The 27,699-nt window shown below is 45.4% G+C and overlaps 1 protein-coding gene across 5 annotated transcripts in view; it reads right to left on the reverse strand.

Annotated features, from left to right (window-relative positions):
- Positions 1-27,699, reverse strand: part of LOC138515788 (UDP-glucuronosyltransferase 2A1-like) — a 428,107-nt gene that overhangs the window by 200,632 nt on the left and 199,776 nt on the right. The window contains exon 1 of one of the 5 annotated variants that reach the window (XM_069630512.1): positions 26,701-27,507. The exons of the other annotated variants lie outside the window; for them this stretch is intronic. Within the exon in view, the coding sequence (XP_069486613.1) occupies positions 26,701-27,421 (721 nt within the window). The 5' untranslated portion in view covers positions 27,422-27,507. Of the gene's footprint in view, positions 1-26,700; positions 27,508-27,699 lie in introns of those variants that run through there. 5 annotated transcript variants of the gene reach the window in all.

The following is a 27,699-nucleotide window of genomic DNA, read 5'->3' on the forward strand; positions in this document are numbered from 1 at the left end:
GGCTATATCAGAGCTATGGAAAATGTTACAGGACAAGTAAGGGGGCTCGATCCAAAAGCAATGGATGCTGAGTCAACACGATATGGAAGGCAAACTGCCATCAGCTCCCCCTTCTCCTCAAACTTCAGATGTGGACCCAACAGCAGAAAATCAGGGATTTGACCCCTTAATGGAGTTGAAAGCAGCAGCAGGATATACCAAACATATTTTTGCACCTCCAGTGTGTAGCAGTAAAGGCACACTTAGTGGCGTGGAGCAGAAAATAAAAAAGCACAAGTTAACATGAGCAAATGCAAGGGGCGCAGCGAATAGCAAGCAAAACTGAGGGAAGATGACGTGGGGAAGACAGGACATATCAGAGGTCATGAGGCAATAGGCCCGACAAAGGAGTGGGTAGGCAGACAGATATTGCTTACACTGGATGGGAAAACTACTGGCGAGATGGGACATACAGGGGAGGAAGTTCCAAAATGTAAAGATATGGAGGAAGAAGCTAAAGAATGGGCAGAGATAATGGAGGAAGTACAGAGAAGAGAAAGGGAAAGAAGGAAGAATACGACAGGTTGACAAAAGGATGAGAGAGAGCTGAAGAAAGAGAGAGACAGGTGAGAGTGAGAGAAGAAAAAACAGATAGAGCTAGAGGAGACAGTGAGGAGGAAGGCCAAAGAAGTGCAGGACAGACAATTACAAATAAAGTGGGAGAGAAGAAGGTTGGAAGTCGAGCGACTCATTAAAAAGCATTGACATAGAGAAGAAGAGGAGGATAAAAGACATTAGCGAAAAAGAGACAGAGGTAGGGATAGACATTCTGAGAAAGCAATGAACATTAAAACTGACTTGGCACGTCTGAATGAAGATGATGGGGAAGGGATACAAAGAAGATTAGGGGGACTTTATAGGAGCAGGAGAGACAGTTTTGTTGCCCCCAAACCTAGCTGGGGTACAACAGGCTCCTTTCTGAGAGGGGAATGCAGTTTTTCAGATCAAGTGAAAGGGAAACAGCGGGAGATACCAATGTTAAGGAGGCTTAGTTTCGAGGATGAAAGAGAAGAAGACCGCGATGATGGCATTGGGACTATGGGGTCAGATGGAGTTCGACAGGAAAGCAACGATGACGAGGGGGGGAGGCCCCTCCGCCACTCCAGGGAAACAAGCCCTGACAGAGAGACATTGTGGGAAGAAGCGAAAGACATAGGAAGAGAAGAGGGAGAACCCGACGGATGACTGGAATGGACAGACCATGCAGCGCAGATGAAATTACCCCATATGTGCAGAGGCTGAGAGCCCTGCCAGAACGTAAATGAGCCGATATGACAGGGGCATTTACAGCCACTAAAGACATGGGTTGACATGACAGAGGAATGAGACTAACACAGTTTCTGTCACTAGAGAAGGGTGGTGGATGACCCCAGTATATACCATAGCAACAGATGGACAATGATAATTTAAGGAGCAAGCTAACTTCATTGACTGCAGGGCCTGGAAAATGGATTTAGGAGATTGAAAGAATAACAGCAGGGATGACACTTGCAGTGGGCAATATGAAGAGCTTCTTTTCAGCCATTCTCGGGCAGGTAGCAGATGATGTTTGGAAAAGAGCAGGGTACCCTGGATGGACAGCACAGAACACAGAGCATGATGGCACACCGTTCAACAACGACAACACTTCCTCATCATCTCGTCAGAGCTGGAGCTTGCGCCACCCTCGGGCGCTGCAGAGGAGCCCCACTGCACTCCATCCAGGCCACCACGATGCCAAGGTAAGGCAGAGGATTATTACGGGCATCCTTCTGCTTACCTGCATCCCTTTGTCCCTTGCGTGAGTCGAGCCTGCAGCTCCGTGCATCGAATAAGGGAAATATCAGCCGGAACATCTAAATTCAATCCAAGCTCCATATTCCGATCCCTCATCGAAGCGCCGACCAAACCACGAGGTTTCAACCACTGCAAGATGGCCGCCGCCATTCCTTGCTAGTTCGCCTGGCCCCAGGCCCTCTGACGCCGCCAACACCCATTGGCCACCACAGATCCACAACACCCAATCAGCGAACGCCGGCAGGCGAAGCCGGCACTCCTCCAAGGCACTCACTAAGGCGCCTGACCCGAGCCTGACCAGAGACTACCGAGACAGAGGCTAGGACCCCTGCTCCTCTGGACCGAACTCACGCCGGGTCACATTCACCTCTGCACGTATTCACTCCTGGCTCGGTAAGCACCTGCTGCATTTTCTTACAGCCTCTTACAGCTAGTGATCATTGCCGCAACATCAAAAACTGGCCACTGCATCACCTGAAACTCTTATAGTAGGACTTACTACACTGGTACACCCTAATACTATAGCAGCACACCATGCATGATGCCCAGCTAGCCAATTACTTCTCTGTTAATACTCCGATTCTAGGAGTATTAACAGAGCTAACATGTGCTATTCTGATTTTAGATGCTAATTTGTACGCCTGTGTCACTCTAAATCTAGTGCTGCGCTAATCTGCAAATTCGTGCAATTTTGAATCAAGGTGCTAATTTGAATCTAAGTGCTATTCTGCAAATTTGTGCTATATTGAATCTAGGTGCTATTTTGAATCTAGGTGCTAATTTGAATCTAAGTGCTATTCTGCAAAATGTGTGCTATTTTGAATCGAGGTGCTATTTTGAATCTAAGTGCTATTCTGCAAATTTGTGCTATTTTGAATCTAGGTGCTATTTTGAATCGAGGGGCTAATTTGCACGCCTGTGTTACTTTGAATTAGATGCTAACCTGCAACCATGCATTACTTTGAATTAAGTGCTATTCTAGGCAGGCTGCACTAACTGCCTCAATGTGCCATTCTGCACCACTGCTAGATTTTTGACTCTAGACAGCTGCCACTACTTGCTCCTTGCCGAGGTAGTTGCACACACTGCATCTTACCCACTACACGATCTCCTAAACTAGTCAACACAATGTTCCTCCTGGGCTTTTATTCTATACTACTGACAATCGTTCTCCACCTTATCAACTCCGCATGCCTGCCCAGCTCCGCCCTCAACTTGATCAGCCTAGGCACCATGTCACCCTTCCTCACAGAGCCTAGCACCAGAATCATGCTTACCCAACTCTCTCCTCCATGCCTCTCGGATAGGCTTACCAGACTACGATCCAGACTTCCCAAACTACATGAGCCCCGAGCCAGGGACTCCACCCAATCCAAACTCACAAACTGAACCTCCATTAGTACCTGCCCTAACCTTACGCCAAAAAAACCCAAACTTAACCCCCTCAATACCACGACAACTAATAACAAAGCGCTCATCACAGCTACTACCCCCATCCCTACCAAAACCATCACCCCACCTATAAAAGGTTCCCTCATTAACGCTCGCTCCTTAATTTCCCATGCCACGGACATCGCAGATCTCATCCTAGCTGAAGATCTAGACTTTTTAGCCATAACAGAGTCATGGCTCCATGCAGCCGCAGACCCAGCCCTCTCGCTAGCCATCCCCAATGACCACACCATCATCCGAGCGGACAGAACTGAAGCTAGAGGCGGAGGTTTGGCCATCATTGCCAAAACTCACCTTAACATCAGACTCAATTCCGCTATACACCTCCCATCATGCGAATCACTTACAGCCAATCTACCCACGGCCAACTTCCAAACGATATCCATTCACCTACTATACAGACCACCTGGACCCCTGGGATCCTTCGAGGAAGACCTCAGTGCCATCCTTACCGACAACCTAAAAAACTCCTCACAATGCCTCCTCTTAGGAGATTTCAACTTAGGTTACAAAGATCCCAAAGACAACCAGGCCACCCTCATCAGTAACACTTTGTCTGAACTAGGCTTCACACAAAAAGTATCCAGCCCCACCCATAACAAAGGGAGAACCCTTGACTGGATAGCAGACTACAACTGCACCGTGTCTATCACTAACAACTCTCCCCAATCCTGGACTGACCATCATCTCCTCTCGTTCTCACTTGATGCCTCAAGCCCTATAAGCAACATGGCACTAGCCGCAGCCATCCCCACGAGAAGTAAAAAAAACATTACAGTGGAAAAACTGATCCCGCTCATCCTTCCTACGCTCAACCAACTCCCCGACTCCAACCCTTATGACCTCGTAGAAGGCTATAACAACACCATGCTCACAGCCTAAGATGCCATTGCACCACTAAAACTTAGAAAATGCAAACCAAAAAGTACCTCAACCAATGGTTCTTCAGCCACCTTAAAACTCTTAGACTGGAAAAACGTAAACTGGAACAAGTCTGGAGACAGTCTCCAACAGACCATAACAAGTTCCTGCTCAATAAAATAACGGCCAATTATAAAAAATAAATCATAGCGGCCAAACAAGAATCCTATAACCAGAATATCTCACAATCCAACTCCAGCACCAAAGAATTATTTACTATCCTGAAAGAATTGGAAACAACAGTGGCAATTCCAGATACTTGCGCCAAGAACAAACAATGGTGCACCAGCGTCCAAAATGCACTAAATAACAAAGTCACTGGCCTTCAAACTAAAATTAAAAACAAGAAAGACTCCCTCACCAAACTCACCAACCCCACCAACGCCCACCCGAGCCCTCCACCCACACGCCTTACACCCAACACTGCTCGCTTCAGCTTTTCCAAAGTCTCTACTCTCGAAATAGAAAAAATCATTCTCAGCCTTAAACCCTCCAACTGCAAAGGCGACCTCTGCCCCCCACAAATCATTAAAGATGCGGCAAGAGACCTCTCGCCATTCATCACCAGACTCATCAATGCCTCATTTTCCTCAGGAACAGTCCCCAGTAACCTCAAAGAGTCTTGGGTCCTCCCTCTCCTCAAAAAACCTTCCCTAGACCCATCCATCCCGACCAATTACAGACCTATTATCACCGTCCCATTCCTGCTCAAAATACTAGACAAGACAGCATACCAACAAATCCAAAAACATCTTGAAATAAACCACCTCCTAGGCACACGACAATCAGGCTTCAGACCCCATCATGGGACTGAAACTGCCCTGATTGATCTGAAAGCCCAAATAGACACCCTTAGAGACAACGGGAAAACTGCACTACTACTCTTGCTAGACCTCTCTGCGGCGTTTGACCTAGTTGACCATAAAATCCTATGCAATCCTTTAGACTCAGCTGCCCACTTCTCCCAAGAAGCCATCATCTGGATTGAGTCATTCCTCAACAACAGATCCATGCGTGTCTTCTCCACCTCTGCCGCTGCCGAGCCCATCCCCATCACGTGCGGAGTCCCACAGGGCTCCTGCGTCTCCCCCACTCTGTACAACGTGTTCACGAAGCCCCTGTTTGACGATCTAGATGGCCTGGGTATCACCTACACCAACTACGCTGATGATACACAGATCCTCATCCCGTTGACGGGAGATTACAACCAGGATTTGGCCTTGATGAACAAGGTGTACCTCATCATTCAGGCATGGATGGCTTCGCACAGTCTATGCCTGAATGATGACAAAACTGAACTCATCATCCTTGGTTCCACCTCCAACTTAACTAAACTTGACCACAACTACACCAACTTCATCATAGACGGGACCCTAATCAAGGATTCCAAAGAAATGAAAACTTTAGGAATATATCTCGACTCCTCCTTAACCTTCCACAAAAAGGTTAGCTCGATGGCATCCTCCACGGCCTACACATGTAAGCTTATAAGAGCAGCCAGACCCTTCTTATTCACCCAGAGCTGCATTACACTAGCCAGAGCCCTGCTATTGTCCAAGCTGGACTACTGTAATGCCCTCTACGTAGGAGCCAGCAAGCAAATCACCAACAAAATTCAGACGCTACAGAACAACACTCTTAGAGCGGCGCTCAACATACCCAGGAGGGAACACATTTCCAACATTAGGAAATCCCATAACTGGCTCAGCACATCAGACAAAATCCTGCTTAAAGTAGCATCGCTTACCCACAAATGCCTGAACGACGCGGCCCCACGCTACCTGGTAGACAGAAATGCAAACACACCCCCAACAGACCCACCAGAACTTCCAACGCTAACATGCTCATAGTCCCCAGGTTCAAATGCACTAAAATGGGCGGCAACAGCTTCCAGGTGAAAGCACCCCAACACTGGAACTCCCTACCACCATCCCTCAGAACACCCCAATCTTATTCACACTTTAGACGCAACTATATCCACTGGTTAAAGAACACGAACCATTAACACCTCTAACATCCAACATCACACTGCTGCAACCCTGCAATGTATGTTTATATGTAAATTTATAAATCTATGTAAATCTATAAAATATTTGTACTGCATTTTTTCCCTCCTGTCAAACTGTACACATGTCCCTCATTGTCACACTGTAATTATGTAATGCAATGTATAAGCAACCTGTAACAAAGCTTTGAATAACTATGCTGCTCATGCGCCCTCATACCCTCGGGTCTGGTGCGCAATGCAAATGAATAAACTAAACTAAACTAACTAAACAACTGCTGAGCGGCTGTATGGCAAGCTCTAACAGTACAGTACCCAGACATATCTGACACAAGCGCAATTATGCATGTAAAATGCGAGAGGATGAAGACCCACTTCCATACATTCAGGAGATTCAAGAACGTTGGCGTCTCGAGACGAGATAGCCGTGGGATAAAACAGTGGGGTTGTTTTATCACATATTATGTCAAGGGTTGCCAGAACAGGTACAGAAACAGCTGAAGAAGTTAGTGTGGATCGAGGCTAACTAACTATAGTGCACTATTGTTGGTTAATGCAAGAGAATGCTAGAAAGAAGCATGAGGAGAGAAATCAGGAAGAAGTGAAGTTAATCGAGACGAGATAGCCGTGGGATAAAACAGTGTGGTTATTTTATCACATATTATGTCAAGGGTTGCCAGACAGGTACAGAAACAGCTGAAGAAGTTAGTGTGGATGGAGGCTAAGAGGCTAACTAACTATAGTGCACTATTGTCGGTTAATGCAAGAGAATGCTAGAAAGAAGCATGAGGAGAGAAATCAGGAAGAAGTTAAGTTAATGCAGAAGAGGTTATCGAAGTATACAATGGAAGGGGGATGCTGATGAGTGGAGAGGGAGTAGTTACTCAGAATATACAAAATCGACCACAGGCAATAAGAGGAGGTTTTGTAGGAAGAGACGACACAAACCACTGGCAAGGGGATGGGGAGGAGTGCCCCGAGGAAGAAGGTTCAGGTACCTGATGCAGCAGGGTGGAGATGGATTCAATGGGGGACAGCCAAGACCAATGGGGTCGAATACAGTGCTGGATATGTGAAAGGATAGGGCAAATAGCTTGAATGTGTGGCAGCATGGGCGGAATGCAACAGAATGGAGGGATACCAAATCAGCCGACACATCAGACAGAGCAAGCCAACTATTATGCCCAGGATCACATGCAGGCTCAGGCATATACACTGTAACCGGTGCACACACAAAACATGCAAGTGCAGCCATATCACCCCATGACACAAGCACAGGAACATATGCAGCCACACCAACCAGCACAGCAAGCACTGGCACAGCAAAACATAGTAGCAATGACACACACAGACTCCACGGAAACTGGGTGGGGTGACTGTAGTGGTGGGCAATCCAGGAAACAGAATGTCATTATATCTGAAATAGGACAGCCACAGACAATCGTGTATTAGGGAGGGCAGATACCCAATGTCAGGTATTGCGATGAATGCACAGGGATTCTCTGGGGCTACAGATTTGGTGCCTTTCACTGACGAACTTCCGATTTTCGTAGGAGAACACAACCTGACTATGCCATTGTTATGCCATTGTTATATTCCCAACAGACACCAGTAAACATAATGGGTAGGGACATGATGAGCCGCCTCAACATGACCATTTCATTCACTGACCAAGGGATAGTGTGCTCGACACCAAGAATTCACTACATGAACGTGAGGGAACTCATTCATGCATATTGCGGGCAGACTTTACAGAGGGGGGTGCTTTTCCAATATGGAGTGGAAGTGTTGATAGAATGGCTTCCAGGGATACAAGGAAAACATTACTCACACCCAATGAATTCTTGTTCAGACCAGAGGTTCCCCTAGATGAGAAGGAAGGACAAGTGACACCGATAGAACTAGAGGCGGTTATAGTAAAGGAGGAGAGAGCAGTATTGCATGGAACTGATGACACGATCATGGAGGACTGTAATCGCAGTAGGGGAAGGGAATAGGCTGACTGACTTGACAGATGAACTGTTTCAAGACGACCGCTCAGATCACGAGACAGTGTTTTTCATGAGCATTACACATTGGGTGAGGATACATTATCGTGAAGTACCTCAGAGAATGGTTTTGCTGCAAAAGTCACCACCAGCATTTCTCGAGGAAGACTTGGGGCGAGTACCCAGTGTCCTATGGAATAGCAGTCCATATGACGTGGGCCTGTTAAAAGGGATATGAGCTGTCAAAATAAAGCGCAAGCCAGGAGCTATTTTATCAAGGGCAAGGCAATATCCTTGTCAAGAGAGGCAGAGAAAGCCATTTATGAGACGATTGCCACTTTAGTTAAGCAAGGCATTTTTAGTCCCTTTGGAGTCACAGTGTAACACAGCTGTGTACCCAGTGAAGAAGGCTGCAGGGTGATCATGGTGTTTAATTCCGGATGAACGCCCTTTGAATGAAATTGTTGAGGTAGAATTTCCATTAGTTCCCAATCCAGCGACAATCCTGTGTAGTGTGAATGACTGTTAATAAAAGAACCCTCAGCCGTGTATGCGCAAGAACGGCGGCAGACTACCTTGGTATTTGGTATTTATTTATTTATAAAGCGCGGCCAGGCCCAAGGGCATACGGGCGCATAAGTTAGATCTGGTTACAATTGCAGTTGAAGGCATTCAATAAGGTTACGTTACATTGCAGTTACAAGTGGGTACAAACTTAGTCATGCAGATGCATATATACATAGTCTAGTATAATTATATTAATTACCCGAATGTATAGTGACAGTTAATCATGCAAGGATCAGGCAGTTAGGCTGTCATAGAGTCCATGTTGTGAAGCCAGCGCTTGGTGTTATGTTTAAATAGGTTAAATGACGGTTCTGCTCGCAAAAGTGCCGGTATTGTGTTCCATAATTTGGAGGCTTGTACAGGGAAGCTAGCACCGCCCGAATTGTGAAGTTTAAATCTCGGTATGGACATAGTGTTAGCTTGTGCTGCTCTAAGTGGTCTTGATGAAGTGTGAGGTGTAAGTTGGTTGGTGAGGTAGGCTGGTGCAAGGTTGGCCCTGGCTTTATGTGTGAGGGCAAGAGTTTTAAGGGATATTCTGTGCTTGACTGGAAGCCAGTGTAGCTTGCGTCTGGTCTCCGAAATGTGCATTTTTTTGGGGATGTTGAGGGCAGCTCTAATGGCATTATTTTGAATTACTTGTAGTTTGTTGATATTCTTGTAGCTAGTGCCTAAGTAAAGGGCATTACAATAGTCTATCTTGGAAAGGACTAATGCTCTGGCAAGAGTAATGCAATTGGGTGAGGAGATGAATGGCCTACATGCAGTGATCAACTTACAGGTGTAAGCGGCTGATGATGCTACTGCATTAGTTTGTTTGGACAAGGATAAGGTGGCATCGATGTAGACCCCAAGGGTTTTAGTGTTATTTGACACGGGGATGAGATTGCCATCAATGGTGAAGGAGTTAAATGCAGGATTGAGCTTTTTGAGTTTGGCGTGAGTGCCAAGGATGATCAACTCGGTTTTTTCGTCATTAAGACATAGTCCGTGAAGTGCCATCCAAGCTTGAATTACTGAGTAGATTTCATTGAGGGTTTTGCTGTCTGTTTCATAGTTCCCGGAGATAGGAATGAGTATCTGGGTGTCGTCCGCGTAATTGGTATACGTGACACCCAGATGGTCAAGGATATCAAAGAGAGGCTTTGTGAATATATTATAGAGTGTCGGGGACACGCAAGAGCCTTGCGAGACTCCGCAGGGTACTGGAGAGGGTTCAGCAGAATCAGTGGGAGAGAAGACCCTCATGGTTCTATTCTCCAAGAAGGAGCTGATCCAGGCTGTGGCTGCGTCTGAGAAGTGTGCTGCAGTTTTCAAGTGGTGGCAGAGTGTTTGATGGTTGACCAGGTCAAAAGCTGCTGACAGATCAAGCAATAAGAGGAGTGCAAGTTTACCATTGTCTTTCAGGATTTGGACCTGGGTATTGAGATCTATTAATGCAGTTTCCGTACCGTGTCTTGGTCGGAAACCTGACTGCCTAAGTCCTAGGAGATTATTTGATTCTAAGTGGGCCTGTATTTGTAAGTAGGCTGCTCTATCCAATATTTTTAATAAGAAAGGTACAGTTGTTATCGGTCTATAGTTAGACGGGTTGGCTGGATCAAGAGTAGGTTTTTTTAGGAGTGGGATGACCCACGCATCTTTTAGGTTATCAGGCACTACTCCGGTTTTGAAGGAGGCATTGATGAGGTTGGTTATAAATGGTGCCAGGTCGTGTGCTGCAGCTTTGATGATCGGGGCAGGGCAAGCATCACCTTGGCAGTTAGATGGCTTAAGTTTCCTGATGATGTTTTCTACTTCCCAGATAGAGAGGGATGAGAAGCTGAAAGGTTTAGAAGTTGATTTAATGGTAGGTGGTTTGTTAGGTATTTGTTTGTAGTCCGGGTCAGCAAGTAGCAGGGATTTTTTTGCGTTGATTTTAGATTGTAGGCGAGCTATTTTATCTAATAAGGCCTTCTGAATGTTACTACACCATAGTGCATCTGTAACACATTTGTCTATAGGGGCAATGGGGGATTCAAGTTCTTTCAAAATCTTAAAGAGTTCCTTTGTGTTGGATTCCGCTTGTATAATCCTTTTGTTATATGTGTCCTTTTTAGCAATAAAGATGGCTTCTTTGTAACTAGCGGAGGCAAGGGTAAGTTCAGTCTTATTGGAGGCTGTGGGATGTTTCTTCCAATGTGACTCTGCGGTTCTCTTAGCTTTACGTAATTCTCTTAGTTGTGGCGTGAACCAAGTGTTGAGGTGACGCTGTGGTTTGGGTTTCCGCAGTTTTAGTGGAGCAATAGTGTTCAGTGCTTTAAGTATAGCCTGGTTGTAGATGTCCACTAGGACTGTAGGGTCGACCTCTGGGTCGATATTGTTCAGGATGGGGAGTAGTATAGGTAAGAGTTTGTCAGGTGTGATATCTTTCTTATTTCTCGTGCTGGTGGCTGGGGCAATGATTGGCGCCGGGTGAGGTGTATTGGCTTTAATAGAGAAGGTTATTATGTGATGATCAGACCAAATGCATGGGTCATTGGATAGGAGGTCAATAGGGCAGTTGAGGTGAGTGATCCAGTCCAGTGTTCTGCCTTTGATGTGAGTGGGCTCGTGAATAATGTGCGTGTGACCCAAGTCCGATAGGGTGTTAGCTAGGTCATGGGCGTTAGTGTCTTTAGGGTCATTGAAACCAAGATTAAAGTCTCCAAGTAAAATCGTTTGAGAGTTGGGTTTGGTGTCTATGGTTATGAGTGATGCGATGTCCTCTATAAAGGAGGAGATGGGACCTGGTGGTCGATAAATAAGGTGTAGAGATGCCGTGTGGTTAGGTGATAGCGGTAGCTTAATGGACAAGGATTTAGCTGAGGGGATTTGAGCGTCCTGGATGACTTTGATGTCGAGTATATTTCTGAATATGAAGGCAAGTCCACCTCCCTTCGTTTGAGTGGAGTTTCTGTCGCATCTAATAATAGTATAATCATTGGGTATAGCAAGGGCCAGGGATGGGCCGGAGGCAGCATTGAGCCAGGTTTCAGTGACTGCGAGGAAGTCAAGCTTTTCGTGAGATAAAAGGTCAGCGATGTCGAGAGCATGGGCAGGAAGAGACCTAGCATTCACCAAAGCTGCTTTAAAGGGCTTGTCTTTATGGAAAGGTTTTTCAAGTGGTATAGGTAGGTCGTGTAGATGGGTAAGGGCTGACTTGGCTGAGTCAGTGGTCGCATTAGCATGGTTGTGGCCAGTATGCGATTGTTTCATGCTGCGGACTCTTAATCTAGAGTTTCTGCATAAGATGCTGGGGTGGTGGGTGCATGGGAAGGTGGGTAGGCTAGTTCTAGAGTTCAATCTAGTGTTTCTAATGGCCGTAGTACAAGGTTGGTTAGGTGTTGGTCTGGTAGCAAAGTGGCGTATCCAGAGTGCTGGATCATTCAAATACGGGTTAGCAGGTGTTATGGTGATAGGCCGCAGGGTGGTGGTTAGCATGAGTAAGCAGGTGTAAGTGTCTTGATAGGGAAGTGGATTAGGTTGACTAGTCCAACATCTAGTGTAGATATACAATAGGTGAATGACAGTAGATAGGCACCAATACATGATGTGGGCAGTGTTGCTAGTAAACAGGGGTTGCAAATAAGGTATAAAGGCGACCCTAAGGCACAGCACAAATCAGTCAAATGTGGTCTTGTAGGCGACCATAAGGCATAACACAAATCAATCAAATGTGGTCATGTAGGTGACCATAATGCATAACACAAATCAGTCACATGTGGTCATGTAGGTGACCATAAGGCATAACACAAATCAATCAAATGTGGTCATGTAGGTGACCATAATGCATAACACAAATCAGTCACATGTGGTCATGTAGGTGACCATAAGGCATAACACAAATCAGTCACATGTGGTCATGTAGGTGACCATAAGGCATAAGACAAATCAATCAAATGTGGTCATGTAGACGACCATAGGGCACAACACCTAGTGTAGTGTAGCGGCATCAAAGTACACAGTAGTGCGTAGGCTGAAGAGGAGTTAGGCATCGCCTGGGTTTGGGTAGGAAAGCCTAGAGTCAATGACAATAGATATAGGGTCTAGTGGGACCACTGGCTGATCTGTGTGTCGTGACAATAGTTGTTTAATAAATCTTAGCCATAATATAATACATCATACTATGTAGATATCACAGTGATCAAATGTTGGTGGGTCATGCTCCTTTGGCAAATACACCTCAGCAGGCAGGTTTTGTCTGATTACGAGCAGTGAGTACATTCACACATTGCCATCACATTAGGGTTGTGCACATGCGTACAGGACATGTGTCAATCAGGTGAGGTTTAGCATTAAGAGTAAGTAGATTGTTCATGAGAGTATGCGACGTTATGTTCCTTTATAAGCATGCGCTTTACCCAGAATAGACTTGCGCTTAGAGAACGATAGGCAGTAATGAAGAAGGGTATAGCAAAGCTAGATTTTTGTAGGCCGTGCCGGTCCTAGTACGTAGCTTACCGACTGTGTGGAGCGGTGCTCAAAGTTAGTGTTTGTGCCGATCGTTACTCCAGGTTTGAGGTGCGATAGCAGTATAGGGCATCCAAGGGGTGTAAGAGGTGGCCTAAATAAGTCTGCTACCTGGCAGGATCTGGTAGCCTAGTCCTGGCGTCCCGGGGCGAACAGGGGTGGAACAGGGCCTTTTTCTTCGGGCCTTCTTCCGAGTGCCGGCTTCCGCCTACCGGCGGCGAGGATTGGTAGAAAAACGAGAAAGTTGCTTAGCAACTGAAGGCAGCCTCGTTTTCGTGCCGCATCGCGACCGCCATTTTGGGGTCAGGCCGGGCGTCGGGACAAGATGGTGGTGCTTGGGAAGCAATGTGTGCAGGTGCACTACCGGAGCTTCTGGGCCCACAGCAAAACAGATTGACCTTATTGACCCTTCTGCCTCATGTCTCATTTATTGGGCATACAGGCTGACACCGTGCGATCAGGACCCCATTAAACCTTATTGACCCTTCTGCCTCATGTCTCATTTATTGGGCATACAGGCTGACACCGTGCGATCAGGACCCCACTACCCCGGCCTGCAGGCTTATCCCATGTGACCAAGTTACTGCAGCCACCACTGATCTGGGTGCACCCAGATCAACATCTTTAACCTGAGAGCCCGTAGGCCACTGTCACACTGTGTGACCACGGCCCAGTTGTGAGCCCGGGAGCCACCGGCAACTGAAGTCCAGCTGTGTGATCATGGCAATCAGGGTTATCCCGGCAACAGTCAAAGACTGTGTGACCACGACAGCATTGTTTCCTGCTGGGTGCATGCAGCAACTGTCTGGCTGGCCCTTGTGCCAACGAGACAGTCTCTATAGTGAGACAAGTACTCCTGCCCTCCTGCAGTTCATTTGCGGTGCAGTTAATCATTTTGCACACTGCACAAGAAAACTTCTTGCAATAACTACATTCTTCACAAAAGCAATACCATGCCCACAGGCAGATTACAATTCAAATACAACTACTCAAATAGAGCTGCAATCGGGATCAGTTTGCCTTGCCACAGAAGGCCCGGTTGGTAGCCCCGATGTGAGTTACTTGGACAGTGCACCCGCAAACATTACACAGAGAAGGGGAGACAAGACAGTGCAGGGGCAGGGATAGCTGATTATAATAGAGTAAGACCACTGCTAGCCCGGGGGACAATACGTTCTGGCCCAGAATGGAGTCCTGTCCCTGCATGTTATGGACTCACTGAAGAAGTCACTGGAGTTATTTAGACCCACACCCTCCGATCAGGAAAAGGAAGACAGTTTAGATTGCTTTATTAATTGTTCATAGAAACACCAACTACCAAAATTCATCCCATGCAGTGAATTTCTGTAATCACGAAGCATGTGGCACACTGCTTGATTCGCCGACCTGGAGCTCAGCTCATTTTGTTGCAGCACCTTCTTCAGACTACCCATGAATTTTTCTACCATGCCATTGACCTAAAGCCATAGAGACTTGATTTTTCTGTGATGTAGTCCCATATGTTGTGCGAACCAAGCAAATTCCAAACTCCTGAAAGGTGGGCAATTGTCTGATTTGAGTACTTGGGGAATGCACCAGGCTGAGAACATCCTATCCAGCTCAGGAATGACCATGCCAGCCGCCGTGGACGATATCATCTGCGCTAGAGGAAATTGAGAATACTCGTCCATCACGACCATCCAGTATTTGCCCTCCCCAAACTGACCAAAGAAATCGATGGCTAGGTGATTCCAGGGTGACTCCGGCATGGCAGATATTTGGCAAGGTTCTGGGTAATTGGCCTTGGAGGTGCTCTTGCACAGGTGACATCTCTGGATCGCATTCTGTACCATTGCATCTTTGCCAGGGAACGACATGGTGTTCCTGATTCGACGCTTGGTGGCTACCATTCCTCAATGACCTTCATGGGCAAGGTCCACCACTTGCTGTCATAGCTCGTTGGGAATGACGATTCCATGATGTTGCTTGATGAGCCCTTCAGCAGTCTTCGATAGTTCATCTTTCACTTGCTTGAGTGCCTGCAGCTCTTGTGTAAGGGCTCCTTCACTCCCGGTACTTTCGCCCCCGATCTCTCTCCATCTTCGGGATTCAATTAGTTCTTGAACTTTCCTTAGTATGCCATCTCTTTTTGATTTGTTCTTGGATGGCTTCTATTGTAAGTGGTTTTAGAGGCCCTTGCTGGGTGAGGAAGTTAACCTATTATTCCTCTATGGACGTTTTAGTTGATTCCTCTGACACAGGGTGTAGTGACATAAAATCGGCAGGATTATATTCCTTTCCGGGCTTATGTATCTTTGTGAAATTGAAATCCTGCGCCCTCAATCCCCATCGTTTGATCCTTGGTGGCATTTTACACCAAGGATTTTATGTATATATTTTATGTATATAGCAACGAGAGCCTGATGGTCGGTGATTATGGTGAACAGGTTTCCTAAGAGGAACATTTGAAAATGTTCACAGGTCTAGACAACTGAGAGACCTTCCTTTTCAGGTTGCAAGTGGTATCTCTCCACAACTGATAATTTCTTGCTGGCATATGCTATTATTGTTCTGCGCGCGGCTCTCCTGGGATGATGTTGAGCCAAAATGGAACCTAGACCTATCGTACTGGCGTCAACCGTTAGCTCGGTGCACTTAGCGGGGTCACAGAACGCAATATGCTCAGCTGAGAATATGCCCATGTTTATTTGCTCAAACGCTTCTTGACACACGGGAGACCAATGGAAGTCAATCTCGTGCTTGGTGAGATCCCTGAGCGGGGCACCGGTGGTGGCAAAATCCTGCAGCAACTCACCATTTCTAGAAACAACCTGACTTCACTGACATCCTGCAGTGGAGAAATCTCAGAGATGGCAGCTACTTTGTCAGGGTCCGGACGCATTCCTTTGTGCTAGAAGATGTGTCCAAAGAATTTGAGATCTGATTTATAAAAAAACGCTCTTCTCGAAATGTTGTGTAAACACTGCTGCCATTAGTGCAGTGTATACCTTTTTTGCAGGACTCGGTTATGGACCCAAAAATGTAAATGTCATCACTGTAGTTGAAACAGCTTCCTATGTGACAAATTACCTTCCAAATGCTTTCTTGGAACATCTCGGTGGCCGAGGAGATGCCGAAACTGAGTCTTTTATATCTAAAAAGTTTGGCAAACATATTGATATGTCGGGATTGCTCATAATCATGTATGCATAATCCTTCCAACTTAATTCTCTGGACGTGGGGGTGATGGAGATCATCCTGTGATCTGTCTCACATGGCTTACCAGGCCCCTTGCAGTTGTGTCTCTTCGTGAGGCGTACCCACGTGTGTCATTTCTTGGTGGGAAAACAGGAAGTTTCTTCCTTGCATTTTACTGTGTGGAGAGTTACAGACTGTCGCCAGGTGATTCTCCCTGCCACCGTTGGTGCACTTGTTGCCATATGCAGGGCATTCCAACCCTTCTTTTTGAGGGAGCGGCAAATCACACCGGTAACATCTTCCTGTTGGTGATATGTAGACCTCTTTCCCCTTGCATGATACGATACACCTGCTCTTTCACAGGCGTTTTATTACTTTCAGTTTGCGATGCTTGAGATTCTGCTTGGGCTTCTGTTCGAGTGATCTGTAATATGGTGGCTAGAGAGAGGGGTTCGCGAAGCAGTTTCTTTCGGAACGAGGATGACAGGCAGCCCCCAATGATTCTCAATCTGATTGCCTCTTTGTTCGTGAACTTGTGAAAATCTCAATGGGTCACCAACATCCGGAATCGGATTGTGAACACGTCCATCAATTCTGCCACTATTTGGCATGCAGTGTTGAATGTGTGCTGTTCATGGTCCACGTTTTGTTGGGGGTCAAAATAAGCACTCAGTGCTTCTTTGAGCCCCACATATGTCTCTACTTCATCTGGCGGGGAAGTGGGTATAAGATCTTCCACTTCATCCCCTACCATGTTTACCAGCCATCTTCTGGCAGATTTGTCAAGTGTGCTTGCATCGTGGCCCGCCAGGTAGTTCTCAAATCGTGACATTCAGCATTTCCATCTTGATCCAAGGGCTTGCTGATCACTCATATCAAACGGTACTGGCCTTCGAAATGCAGTTGCAATGGGCACATCATCATCAGCATGTTCCGCATCTGACATGATTAGTTGTTTGGCTGTCTGTGTGGTTCTTTCCTCTTTATTTTTTTTCAGTCTCATTATGGAAGGCCGCAAATTGGGTTTAGTTCGCTTACAGTGCCTCAGTAAGTTCTGTGAGATCTCCAGATCCCATACTCGTCACCAATGTGGTGTTCCTCTTGAAGTGCTGCAGGGCAATAGGGCAGAGGGCACAGGGCACGATGTCCGCACCATGAGAGGACAAAAGTGTAAGAAGAAAACACACGAGAGACAGCATAGAAGTTGACTTCTTTCATTTCTTTGCGTCAGCGAACTGCTAAGCGCTGTACCAGCTAGAACACATGCATGAGTTGCACACGCTTTCATTGGCTCCTAGTCTACATGATGAACTGAACTCATCGTCGGGTTAACCGTGTAATGGCCAGGATGTGGCCAGGACATGACAAGGGGGTGTTAAGGTTTGCTCTGTGTAACCGGGTAGTACAATGCATAACATAGGATTTCTCGAGATTAACCATCAGATCATTAGCATTCAGATATCCCTCATTACATCCAATACACGTTAAAGTCCCCCCGCGTTTAATCTATCAGTACAAGGTTGTCTGCGTAGGCTATTATATTCACCTGCAACCCTGGCCATTTCAGGGCATAGCTGACCCATTGTCTGCTCGACTCCCATTGGTCGAACAAATATAAATTGAATAGGGTAGCGACCAGGACGCATCCTTGGCACACTCCGTTTCCCTTTTGAATGTTTCTTGATAGGTCCCCCAGAGTGTTTAACCTAACTTTCACTGAATTTCAAGTATATAATATGTGAATCATCCTCAGCAACCCTTGAGCAATCCCCCACTTCGTTAACTTCGGGCATGGAAGCAAGATATCAATGTTATCAAATGCTGCTGTTAAATCAATTGCAGCTATATATAATGATTTACTAAATGTACCACCTATGTCTGATATGCAGGTATGTAGTGCAACTGTGCTCGTTTAGGGTCTTACTCCCTTCCTAACCCAGTCGGAAGCATACTGAGTCGTTAATATGTATTAGCCCAGAGAGTTCGCTCCTTTAGAACCAATTTACTGAATATTTTTTAGCATGAGTCTAACAATGCCACTGGGCGGTAACTTACTGTATCAGCTCGGTCTCCCCTTTTAAATATCGGCACCAATATTGCTTGTTGCCAAGTAGGGGGGCAGTGTGCTTCAATGGCAACATGGTCAAATAGTCGGTATAAAATATCTGCCCATAAAGCCACGTCTCCTTTAAAAATTCAGTTGGCAACTCCATCTGGTCCCGTGGCTCTTGAAGCATTCAATTTCTTAATCGCCATCTCAATGTCACATTTATCAAATGAGTGACTCGAGTTGTGACCTGACCATACTCTATTCCTCATCTTAACATCCTGATTCCCATTAGCTCTACATTTCTCTGTGATTTGAGTAACCCAGACTTCTTCAGCTACACAACAAGATTGCACACTCCCTTGAGCTAACATGGAGTCATTTAAAATGCGCCAGGTAGTGTGCATATCTTTAGATATTAACTCCTTGAATAGTATTTGATTCTTCTCAATGTATTTTGAACCACGATATGACTTCAAACGTCTCTGGTATACCATCTTCAACTCCCTTTTCCTCTCATTAATTTCTTCTTTATTTGAAGAGTCCCACCCTTTGGACACCTTTTTAATCGATTTCCATACTTCCATCTTCTTTTCTTTTATAACTTTATCATACGGCTTCATATGGCCATTCAAAAAAGGCGTGTCTAAAGGCTCATTGTTTTTAACGACAGGGAGTCACAATTTAGATAACAGCCCAAATAAACTTGTTGGGGTCGTGCAAGCAACTTTCTGAACATCACGAAGGGAGTCCCACCACCTTCTTAATCTTATGTTTGCTTTAACAATATTGCCCACATGGCTAAGTCCATATCCCTTTCCCAGATGCCACAAGATGTTGAGGACCCCCAGGTGAAACAGGCTTAATCCCCACCAAAGTAAATGTGAGGTGTAACATTGCATGATCACTAAGAATTTAATTATTTACTTCGAACGAACAATCATCCCAAATATTTACATTCTTAGTGAATATGCAATCAATGGAGGATGCTGACATCATATTGTGCTATGTTGGCACATTCTCCCACTTGCCATCAAACAATAAGTTCGTTTGTAGACACCCCCAATTAGATAAAAAGGCTGACCAATGTTTCCCATATGTGCTCCTCTTCCCCTGACCATAGGCACTTAACACCAACAAACATTTTGATTCGTAACACATATTCGCCTCCCACTTTATGATGTTACATTCACAATTGAAATCGTATGCGACTATAACCAAACTCTCATTGAGCATCAATAACCAATCTAGCAGAATATTTTGTCTGCCTGAGTCTTGAATATATCTGGAGACATACTCAATTTCTCATTTGTCTATGATAGACATTCCTAACCCGTATTCAATTTCTATGAGTACCGGCCCCGAAATCTCACAAACATTGTCCGAGACCTCCACCAGCTCCACCATTGAGAGATCTTATACCGTATTGCTGTCTTGCAAGAGTTGGCTATATATTTTGCTAGGTTATTGTCTGTAAAAGTCTGTTATTTTTCCTTGATGGTTATTGGCAGACATGTTCCTCAAATGCAGTGAGGTTGTTCCCTCTCCTTCACCCAGGACCATTCTGCCTTCACTCCTCAATTGATATTGGTTATTTTTCCGCTTCATGGAGTACACTGACTGTGCCTCTGCAGAACCTGTCCTTCAGATGTATTGCAGCTTTGAAAAGAGGATAAACACTAGAGAATCGCTCCCCACGCTGCCAATACTTGGCGTACTCAGGAACACCAAAGTGTTCCTTAAAGCTTAAAGGGAAAGCTTAAAGTCAGTTCAGTGTGGACTCTTTAGCGGGCTAATTCCACCCACCAATAACCCACCTTATTGCTTTGGCGAGCTGGCCTTGCCAGTTGGTCCTTCCTTGCTGACCGTAGACTGGTGACTGCAATCATGTTGCAATCACTTTGCTGTCCACTTCTCGGATTCAGCGGTACTTGGATGGAGCTTTCCCTTGCACTGTTCGCTCTCCAATTCACAGGTCTGACATCAAACAGTCCTCAACGCCTACTGACAGCAATCACTTTGCGGATCCCTCAGTACTTGTAGAAGGTGGGTGGAGCTTTCCCTTGCACTGTCCGCTCTCCAATTTATAGGTCCAACACCAAACATTCCTCATGCTGACTCTAATCACTATGCAATCACTTTGCGGTCTGCTTTGCGGATCCTGCAGTACTTGTAGAAGGTGGGTGGAGCTTTCCCTTGCACTGTCCGCTCTCCAATTCACAGGTCTGACACCAAACAGTCCTCAATGTCTGCAGACTGCAATCACTTTTCAATCACTTCCCAGTTTATACCTTGCATACATAAATCTAATGTCAGCCTTTGATAGAGTGAGTAGATCAATACTCGGGAGGAAAATGAGAAATTGGGGTGTCCCCAGTTCCATTTTGGAAATGCTGATGCTGATCTCTATGGATACAGACACAAGGGTTAGGGTTAGGTTAGATGGAAAGGGGCATATATCTAGATCAGTGAGCACTAAGTGAGGTTTGTGTCAGGGCTGCGTCAGGGCCCCTTTGCTCTTGAATGTTTTCCTATCTGATCTGGGAGATCAGTTTGCGCCTTGAAACACTTGTGTATAGGCGCGTTATAAATGCCATGTGATATCTGAAGGACAATGGCTCCTTTCCACCTCGCATTGGCGTTCTCCCTTTTCATTATTTGGCTTATGCGGGTGATCTGGCCATTATGGATAAAACTCCAATAGGGTTACAGTGGAGTGTGGATGCACTGGCCTTCTATATGCGAATGAATGATCTCAAAGTGAACACCAGTAATTCAAAAATCATGATTTGTAAGAACAAAAGACCTGAAAACAAGTTTAAATGGAATGTTAATGTTGAAAGGGTGATTTGTGTTGAAAAGTATATCTATTTGGGATACACTATTTATAATAGGCCCCACAAAGGGGCTAATCTTGAGAAACTCATAAAGACATGTGGGATGTTTGCTGCCCAAATGAAGAAATTGAGCTATAGATATTATAGATATAGTTTTTCTTCTTACCAGCACCACATGTTTATAAAGCCAAAATAATTCCTGCTCTTTTATATGATTCAGAGTTAATTGACATAAAGGAACATGACTGGCTGGCAGAGTATGGAGGAGAGTGCTGGGTGTACCGCACTGTGTGCCAGTGGGGCATATATGACTTGGTCTGGGCTCACTCTCTGTCATGTTAGATGGATTGGCGAATGCTGTCTTTCTACCGAAAGTCTTTATTACAGCCAAAACAATAATTATTTAACAAAATGAATATAGTCATGACTATGAAGACTTGCACACAGCCCTGGAAATGGGTGATGGGGTGCGAGAGCCTCTTGACAAAAATAAATCGATGCAGAGAGTCCTTGGGTTCACAGCCACTTGATGCAAAAAAAAATCGATATGGGAACTAGACCGGTCTACAACAAGGGACTGCATTAATGACCATGCGTTATTTAGATATCAAGCACTCTAGGATAAATGTTATAATACACCAGAGGAGTACTTTAAGAAATTCCCATGTGCTAAGTGGCGAAATAGCTTTAAGAAACTCAGCTTCAATCAGTTCCCCACTCTAGAGGGTAAGGGTGCCAGGACACACATTCCAAGAATCTTATGTATTTGCATATACTAATGAGTGTGATGCCATTGGGACCCTTGAAAACCTCCTTATGGAATTAATAAAACCTCCGATTATAGAACTAAACATCTTTTACTATTTGTTCAGGATCTGAAGGTCCACTCTCCACAGCAATTGCGAAATAGAATAATAAGAGGGAATCAGATATCACTCACTATAACTGCGCTTTTGTGCAGTGACGATATATTGAATTTTACTGGAGGGAAATTCTAAAAAGGCCGTATGGTACTGAGAATTTAAATTTTAATGATGAATTATATGGGCGAGTAATGTGGGTTCCTGATTGGTTAAGACTGTGCTTCTCCTCTTTTTCCTTTATCTATCTTTGATATTTGTGGAATATTAATGTTGTTTGTTTTTAACTTTTGTATATGTTGTAATGATATGTGAAAGGTTTGAAATAAACCATATCACAATTTTAAAAAACAGATTTGAATAGGGCAGGACTTTTTCTATTTGTTGAGGACAGAAACCTTTCACAAACCAAAATGACAATTATACACAAATCTGGTCTTAAAATAAGCCATTCCCCTTTGAAAGGGCAGGGTGCTGCACCCTGCATAGAAGCTCTCAGCCAATTACTGCTACATACTTAAAAAAAGGTGCACCTAGATAAATCATGTTCCCAGGTAACTTTCCTAGAAGGGAAATGGCATCAACAATCAACTAATTAAACATTTTATTTTTCTGGCTTTTCTGTTAGCGAACTTGGTTATGACATGGGAAGCTGACTCTGCCAATATATGCCAGTGACCCCATGTAAGAACATACTCCTGTTGATGTTGCCATTAAAAATATCATGCAACAATAAGAACACATGTCCAAACTAGCTCCAATGTAGGCCAGGCTGGACACGTAAGAACATTTATCATGCTTGCCTTATCATAGGTGCCCAGTAAAGAAGTCATGCCACAGTAAGAAATAGCCTGGCTGGCTGCACCAAAATGCCAGTATAGTCTGTTAATAACACTTATCATGCTTTATCATAGATGCCTGGTACAAAATGTCATGACACAGTAAGAAAGGGCCACACTGGCGGGACCGAAATTCCTGTCTAGCTACATAATAACACATCATGCTTGCTTTAGCATAGATGCCCAATAATAAATGTCATTCCACGCTAAGAAATGGCTCGTCTGGCTGCACTAAAATGCCAGTCTAGCCATATGATAACACACGTCAGGTTGACTTTGCCTGAAAATGCCAGTAAAACATAGCATATCACTTAAGGAAATGACAATGCTCCTCCATCACCTTGCACACACACAATCATATTCATACCCATTAACCCACCAGTCACTCACCCATACACATTCTTTCTCATTCACTCACATGCACAGCCAGAACATTGACACTGAATTTTCCACATGTGCACCCACCCAAAATATTCACACACAATCACATTCATACCCATTCACCCTCCAATCACTCACCAATCACTTTTTCTCACATTCACTCACTCTGCATCCTCCACATATACACCCACCCATAACATTCACACACATAATCACATTAATATTCATTCACCCACCACTTACCCATAAGCCTTCTCTCACATTCATTCACAATGTATTCTCCACACATGCGCCCACCCAGAACATTTACACACATAATTACATGAATAACCATTTACTCACTCATACACCTGCTCTCACATTCACTCACACTGTATTTTCCACAGACACCCACCCAGAACATTCACACAGTCACATTCATACCCATTCATCCACCAGTCATACACCTTCACTCACACTGCATTCTCCACACGGGCACCCACCCACCCAGAAGATTCACACACATACACACCAGTCACTCATCCATACACCATAGTGTAGAGAAGTAGCTGCATGCCTCTGCAGGAAATGCTGTCCCCACGTCTCATGTATGTTGGAAGCCTGAGATTGTGCCATGCCTAACAGCAGCTGTTGTGACCATATCACGTTGAGTATTCGAAAGAAGGTACCCACTGAGAAAACCCTATCAAATGTATCCCCGAAGAGACGCCAGTCTGAGGAAGGAACTCCCTGAAGGAATATGAAAAAAGTGAAAGAAAAGCCAGTGATGTCACAAGAGACAAGCGTGATGCACTGAGAATACTGGCTGAAAAGAATGCATGGCTCTTGCGGAAACTGATGACGAAGTTAAGAATCGCGTACACTTTAATATGCAGAAAAGAGGATTGCACGCATGCGAAGTACTATAGAAATGCAAACCGCTCAATGACTGTACAGATGCTGAAATGCAAGTAGACTAAGTGATCATAGAAGCTGTCTATATGTAGTGAATAGACTGCAGGCGAAGCCACCATTGTATAGGAGCTGGACATCGGTGTCATGAATTTAGTAAGCCAGAACCCATGAAGAAGGTAGGCCAAGAACTATGTCGCAGCATGAATAAGCTGAGATTGTTGAAGAGCCTGGCAGGGTTGTCTGGCCTGGTATCAAAGCTGAAGCAGCCAAGGTCGGTTATCTATTCTTGAAGGCAGTGAACGTGAGAAGCTGAATCATCTCTTGCTAAGGTGCAAAGAAAGAACACCAAGTGTGTCAAGTTTAAATGCTGCAAAATGGACCAAATCGTGGTCTCTTGTCACGTGAGCCAGGGATGGAAATAGAGTTGAGCGTGGAGTCCTAGAACAATGCTAGTGAGTGCTCGTACTCCCATATATTACCAGAGACAAGAATACTTTGCAAGGCCAAGTTCAAAGACAATATTCATGGCAAAAGGCATGGGTGATGAGAGATGTTGGGCTAATTGGGTGCGGAGGTGAGGTCAAGTCCACCTCCTGGCACCTAGGTATGAGTTTACGTGCGGCTAAGTGAACCGAATGTTCCAGACATGGCACAAGCGTGCCAACCAATTATAGAGGGCCGTATAATTAAGGGCCTTATAGTTTGGAGACCAATGATATACTGTGTACTTAATAGTGTTGAAGATTACATGATTTTAGAGGTAGGCATAAGTTGTCCACCTGACAGTAGATAACCAATCACAATCCCAGCCCATATAGAAAGTATACTTAGATGTTCCCCTTGAACGTATCACAATTCCTCCTAGGTTTTCTATTATTTGCCACGTAGTATGATGTCACTGTTGATGTATTTTTTGCATGTAAGGCTGTTTTTATGAGAAATGCGTCGAGAGTTTGAACGAACGTCCGTTGATGTCCGTTATAACTCCCTGTTTTAGATAATTGTTAATAAAACAGCACCTTTGCCATCTTCCTGAGTTTATTCGATTATTTGGTGTCAGAGTTATTCTGCATCCCCATCCATTGCATGCACGATACCCAAAGGGCCATATGCTCAATATACATAGATCTAACACGCACTGCACACATGCAAAATACACAGATTGATTACACTTACAGATAGAACAAAAAGCTTTCTTTTTGACCTGTTTAGCGCTGGCTGCATCTTTGCTGGAACCCTGCTTCCTGGTTCCAGTATGATGACACGGCAGGGGAGCCGGAGGCAGAGCTCCTCCTTCCTGCATGCCGCCATCCATAGTTGGCCCCCACCCTAGCCCCCACCCTGATGTTAGGTGGAGTACTGAGGCAGGGCCCCCATCTACAGATTGGGTGGCAGGCCGGAGGCTGAGCACCTCTTTACTGTGCCGCCGTGCCACCATCCACACTTGGATACCGACCCAGCCCTCACGTGGACCTCCGGTGGTGAGCCCCCTGTGGCGACACCCCCCCATAGCGACACTCCCCCTGTGACATGGTGGTGGTGGTGCCCTAGGTGTGAACCGAGTTCCCCTCTCCCCTAAGGTCGGCCCTGCTATCTCCATAACATAGATTTGTGGATCAGCCCCATACTGCCTTGTGAAGCTATCAGGTTTCAGTGAAACCCCTTTTGCATTGCTCATTTCTTAATCTTAAAAGGCTGCAAAATCCCCAAAACTCTTAAAGAAGAGAGAGGAGGATGCAACAGGAAGAAACTTTGACAACGTTGCTGTTGAGTTCTGTACCTGGCCACAAAGGACTCTGACACTCCAGGTGAACAGTTAACTCATTTACTTAGTTTAGGGTTCATCAAATACAGTTCTTTGAGTCAAGTAAGTAGTAGGGGACATAGGACACCCACCAGCATCCTCTCTCAGGGCTTACATCTTTGCAACTGACAACCCTGGAACACTCTCATAGGTAAACATTCTCTGCCCTGCATTCCACCTCAACATTCTACTCACTTGCACCAGATGCAGGCACAGCTTTGCTCCTTTCTGTAGAGGACAACTCAACAAAGTGAACAGCCGCCAGGCTCTTTGCACTTTATCTTTTGTTTGCAATTATGTTTTTCCTTTCTTTGCACAGATTAGTGGCAGGTTAGTTACTATTGATGAACAGCGGTGAGCTGCTTTGCACACATGCCCATGGCTCACATGATAGATGCTTTTGAGGATATTCATGCAAAAGAGAACTGGTGATAAATATAAAGCAGAGAACGAGGCTTGATTAAACCAGGAATGAGACGTTTACATCGGAAGAGCAAAGGTGGCAGTATAGTGTATTGTACGTTAACGGACCACAACCTTTTTTTGTTAGACCCCCAAAATGTATGTGACAGCCCTTCAGAGGCTTACCGTCAGAAAACATACTTCAACAAGGGGGCTTTCTTACCTGTGACTTGACTGTAGTAATTATTCATATCTCGATAGACCAGCAAGTGGTAGACCACATCCTGAAAGAGGTAAAACAGCCAGTTCTTCAACCGTTCCATGAAGGACATCCGGTCGTTGAAGCCTATCATTGCACCAGGCACGTAGGATGGAGGGGATGGGATCTGGCCGCAGAGCCGCTCCATGGTGTTGCCCATCGAGAATCTGAAAGTGTACACGAAAGGGATTGCCAACAGCTGGGCCACCAGCTCCCCACAAGGAGCTAAAGGGTCTGAGAGAAGAACATTGAACTCCTGCGCGCGCAGGTTTGCCATCCTACTTTGATCCAGGAGGACGGCATCACAGGCTTGCCTCTCCATAGTAGTCTTGTTTGCCACTAAGTCTTGCAGCCTGACAAAGGTCTCCCAGTAGGATAGACTGGGTAAATCGTTGATCCACAGGTTGATCATATCCTCAATTGCTGCCTCTAGACTCTCTTGTGTAAACGCAACTGGGTACCACTCAAAGTTGAACGGCGATGTCTTGGTGGCATCAAAGAGCAACTGGGATGGATTTGCCAAGACCGTCACTTCATGCCCCCTGGCGACCAGCTCTTGTAGGATGACTCTGATGTTCAGCCAGTGGCTGGCCTCGCTAGGCCACACCAGCACCTTCCCTGGAAGGACTAGCCCAAGACAACACAATTGGAGAAATACAAACGTTAAAGCCCAACGCCGGGACATGTCAAAGTCGGCTTGCTCGATTTCAAGCACTCCAGTGAGCCAGTGAGGTAGGGAATTCAATGGCGGGACGGGAATCACGGTGAAAAGGAAACTATGCAGATATCACAGCACACAGCCGGCCTGTACTTTTAATAATTAACCTGAACTGCAGCTGCAGACACATGTTCAATTTCCTGTGTAGAGTTCCTCCACTTGGCAGGCCCCTAACACGCATGCCAATTTCTTGCAGGAATTGACTTGCTCAAATGGATCGGTTTCCCCACTCGTGCATGAGTCAT

The sequence above is a fragment of the Ambystoma mexicanum genome, chromosome 6q (genome assembly GCF_040938575.1).
Source record: "Ambystoma mexicanum isolate Mex_15411 chromosome 6q, UKY_AmexF1_1, whole genome shotgun sequence".
Taxonomy (NCBI): domain Eukaryota; kingdom Metazoa; phylum Chordata; class Amphibia; order Caudata; family Ambystomatidae; genus Ambystoma; species Ambystoma mexicanum.